The 4,175-nt window shown below is 39.9% G+C and overlaps 1 protein-coding gene across 1 annotated transcript; it reads left to right on the top strand.

Moving 5' to 3' along the window:
* The first annotated feature begins 326 nt into the window (after window positions 1–326).
* LOC127136817 (eukaryotic translation initiation factor 4 gamma-like) lies at window positions 327–2,414 on the top strand. The gene is made up of 2 exons (XM_051063337.1): window positions 327–716; window positions 1,635–2,414. Exons 1-2 carry the CDS (start codon window positions 327–329, stop codon window positions 2,412–2,414), a joined length of 1,170 nt encoding a protein of 389 aa, XP_050919294.1.
* The last annotated feature ends 1,761 nt before the right edge of the window (window positions 2,415–4,175 follow it).

Raw genomic sequence — 4,175 nt, 5'->3', positions numbered from 1 at the left:
TCTCACTTTCACACTTTTCACCCACATCTTACACAAACCCTCGTTCTTTACTCTCTCTCAACCTTCAAGCTTCTTCAAGTGCTCTTCAAGAAGTCTTCATCTTCTATATGGATTCTCAACAATAGTCAGTATACAACTTTTCTCAACAAATGGAATCAACGGAACAACATTCAACCTCTTCCCAGCAAACAACTACTGTAATTGTTGCTATCTCTACTCCTATCTACAAGGAACCTCATATTTTGGATCTCCCAACTCACATTCATCTTGCAACTCCATTCGACAAACTAGAAGTTCTCTGCTAATCGTTGGTAGACTTTGACAATATGAAGAGAAACGAGATTGACCTCACTGAGGAATTAAGAAAGCAAGGGTGGGAAAACTATTTTCAAAGACTCTATGGTCCAATCTACACCTATCTGGTCAAGGAATTATGGAGAATTGCATATTCAGACGACCACTACATCGTCTCTCATGTTCTGAGGGTGAAGATGGTTATCACTGAGAAATCCATAGCCAACCTTCTGAATATGGAGAAGACAGGAGGAAGAAGAATTTATAACATCAACCCTAGGGCAAAATACATGTCCCAGGAGATTATCCCAACAATCTTCAAACAAAATATTGAGCGAAACTCATCTAAGAACAAGCTAGAATCTAAGAGTCTAGCTGAAGATCATTCTGGGAACTATTCATCATCGCCCAGCATCGAACTTGTCACACTACATCAACACTAACCAAAAATGCACCCTCTACTACCTACACAAAGGGCTTAAGCTGAATCTGCCAACTTTGTTGTTCAAATATATGAGGGACTCTGTCAGAGACACCAAAAACAACATGAATCCCAGAACATACATTCCCTTGGGAAGGCTGATCTCCGATGTTCTGATAGAGAGCGACTTGGTGGATCATCTGATTCGCCATAATCTGATGGAAGATGTGACAGTCGACATTGAAAGGCCTCTAAACTCAAGAAATCTGAAGAGCATGGGAATCATAAAGAGAGTTCTGGTCAAGCCTTCTCTAGACACCTCCTAGGAAGCTCTGAAGGATCAGAGGAAGATACCAAATGGACTCTATCTCTTCTCCAAGATAGATCCCCCAGAGATTGTCGCCCACTATCAGCTGGACCTGGCAAATCAAGGGGTAAACATCTCTGACTTCTCAGTGGATTGACTACCTGAACATCCACCAAATTTCATGAAGAGGATGCGAGAGCCATATGAAAGAAAGTCAAAGAAGAAAGCTCAGAAGCTGGGGGAAACTTCTGTATCCAGACCACCTATGCCTCTGGTCTCCTCCTTCTCTCCAAGTAAGTCTCTACCTTCTGACTCTCCCTCTTTACATTTAAGGCAACTGTCTTCTTCCTTACCTCAACCTTACCTTATTTACACACACTCTGAACCCACAACCTCCACCAAAAATCCTTTTGAAACTCCCACATCTAACTCACAATCACCCCCCTTCAAAAATTCAATCTCACCACCACAACTCTGCCCATATCTAAAGCTCAATTGTTCAATTAACCCATATCACCACCCTTCTCAACACCATCATCCCCACCTTACTATACTATCTCCTCTGGTTCTGACCCATCTGACCCGCAATTCCCTACTCTCGCTCAACTCCAGGCTCACGCCCTCTCCGCCCAAAACAAACCTGAACCAAAAACCAATATTCCTTCACCATCTGAACAACCACCAACACCTCCATCTGAACCACACATAGAAACTCCAACTGAAAACCCCATTACTCATCAATCTAAACCTCTAACTGAAAACATTCCAACACCACTAGCACCTACATCTCCCACCTCTGAACCTGAACCCACTTTTACCACCCTGGAAGAGGCAGTAGCCTTATTTGCTGAGTCTTCAGTAGAGAAGATCAGATCGCTATCTAAAAACTCTAGAATTAGTGATGATCCCTCTGCAGTGAGGATTCACTGGAATAGAGTGATCAGATGGATGACATATGAGGCTTTCAAGTTGAAAAGCCTCTCTGAACAAGTCCGAAACGACTTCATTAGAGAAGCTGGAGAGAGGTTGCAGGACCGTCTGGTCAGAGAGGCAGAAGAGAGAGCTCGCAGAGAAGCTGAAGAAAAAGCTCGCCTGGAAGAAAAAGAAATAGCAAGAGAAGCTACAGAAAAGGCCATCGCTGAGGCTGCTGCTGCTGCTGAAGCTGAAGCCAAAGCCAAGCCAGATGCTGAAGAAGCAGCACACATAGCTGTGGAAGAAGCTGCCGAGGCTAACTTTGATTTCGCTCCTCTAGTGTTGAAGACTCTGGAAGAGCTACAGAAAGAGCAACATATTATGCAAGCAAGATTGGATCAACAGGACTCGGTCAACTCCAACATTCAGAACCCGCTGACTCAGTTGCTTCAGAGGATGCCGCCTCCTCTGAACCCTTAGGCACTTAGGATTTTCTTGTTGTTTTCTCTACGTTGTTATCTTTCATGTCTTCTATAAGTGTTTTTCCCTTTGTGCTTTATGTTTTGTCATCTTATATGTGCTTCTCTTTCATATATGAATTATGTTTTGCCTACTCTATTTACTAAGTCTTTTTGAGTCTGACAAAAAGGGGGAGAATAAAAACAGCTCTGATGAAATAATATCTAAGCCTTTTGCTGCACTACGCATATTTAAAACTCTCATTATGAAATCCTAAGCTCTGCGGGAAGTATCTAAGTTAAAAATAAACTATACTACGTAAGGAGATCTGGTAAGAACATCTAAAACTTCTTATGATCTATCTCAGGGGGAGTCCTCACACATCTGACTCTGAGATAACTCCTTTAAATTTTTATGAAGTATCATTGTTTCATCATCAGTCTGAGGTTTTTTTGTCATCATAAAAAAGGGGGGGATTGTTAGAACAAGATTTTGTGTCTACAATTCATCTCTAAGGTTTTGATGATAATAAAGGATGAAACAAATTAGTACCCTAACAAATTTATCTAAGTGTGCATTACTCTAACAGAAAAAGGATCAGATAGAAAAACATTTGACATCATGCAAGTCCAGAATAGACAACTTAGAATAAACTGAAGCAGAGGCTCTGACTCCAAAGAAAACAAAGCTTACAAAATCTGACGGACTCTGAATCTGAAGAGTTCCATACAACTGATCTGATGATTTATACTTTAAAGAAGGCTCTATAGAAAACCATATAATAACTTCTGAAGTAAATCTTCTCTCAGCAACTATCTGAAGTATACACGCTGAACAAGAACATCTGAACTTCACGTACTCTGACCCAAGGTCAAACACAAGGACTTAGCTACGAAGTTTTCTACTTTTGGTATGAATCTATATTTGGAAGAGACTAAACACTCTCCAAAATTGCTATGGAAAGGACAACGAGATTAATGACATTAAAAGTCCATCATTGGCAAGATATTCATGATTACGTCAGCTAACGATCTCTTGTTCAAATCACTATATAAAGGCAGAATCATCATCATACATGACACGAAGAATACACACAAGAACACTGCAATCAAAAATTCTATAATCTCTTTCATTCTTGTTTAAATATGTTCACACGAGTTGTTTCTCTAAGGGTGAAACATTTTAGTTCTTATATTGTGTTACTATTGCTTACCTAGAAGAACTAAACACTTCATTGTATTTTCAAATAGTTGTTGAATATTTCCTAAAGTGACTTGTGAAGTCTGTAAACTTGAGAGGGCTAAGATATATTTATTCTTTAGACGCTTTTTGTTGTAATCCTTCAAGATTAGTGAATTAAGTCCTTGTTGAAGGAGAAATCACCTTGGCCGGGTGGACTAGAGTAGCTTTGAATTTCAAGCTAACCAGGATAAACGTTTGTGTTGATAGCCTTATCTTTCGTGTGTGTTTTATTTGCAAAAGTTTTTAATTATCTGTGAAAATAATTCAAATCCCCCCTTTCTTGTTTTTCTCTACCTTCACCTTTGCGTGCTAACACCTTCCCTCTGTGTAACCAACCCCCTTACTTGTAATCTCTGACATTTTATTAGTTTTGATTTGAAAACTTCTTATCTTTGGGTTTTGTTTGTACTTTTGCCCTTTTCCTTTGGAAACAATAAAAGCGCGGCGACGACTCTGGTGTTATTGACGTCAAGTTTATCCATAGCTTGATGGTCATGAATTTACCGCTACAAAGCCCCTCCAAATGTCTTTGTTACAAAA

Source organism: Lathyrus oleraceus, chromosome 4, assembly GCF_024323335.1.
Source record: "Lathyrus oleraceus cultivar Zhongwan6 chromosome 4, CAAS_Psat_ZW6_1.0, whole genome shotgun sequence".
NCBI lineage: Eukaryota > Viridiplantae > Streptophyta > Magnoliopsida > Fabales > Fabaceae > Lathyrus > Lathyrus oleraceus.
Note: the sequence above shows the minus strand (reverse complement) of the source record. Positions and strands in the feature narration are given on the sequence as shown.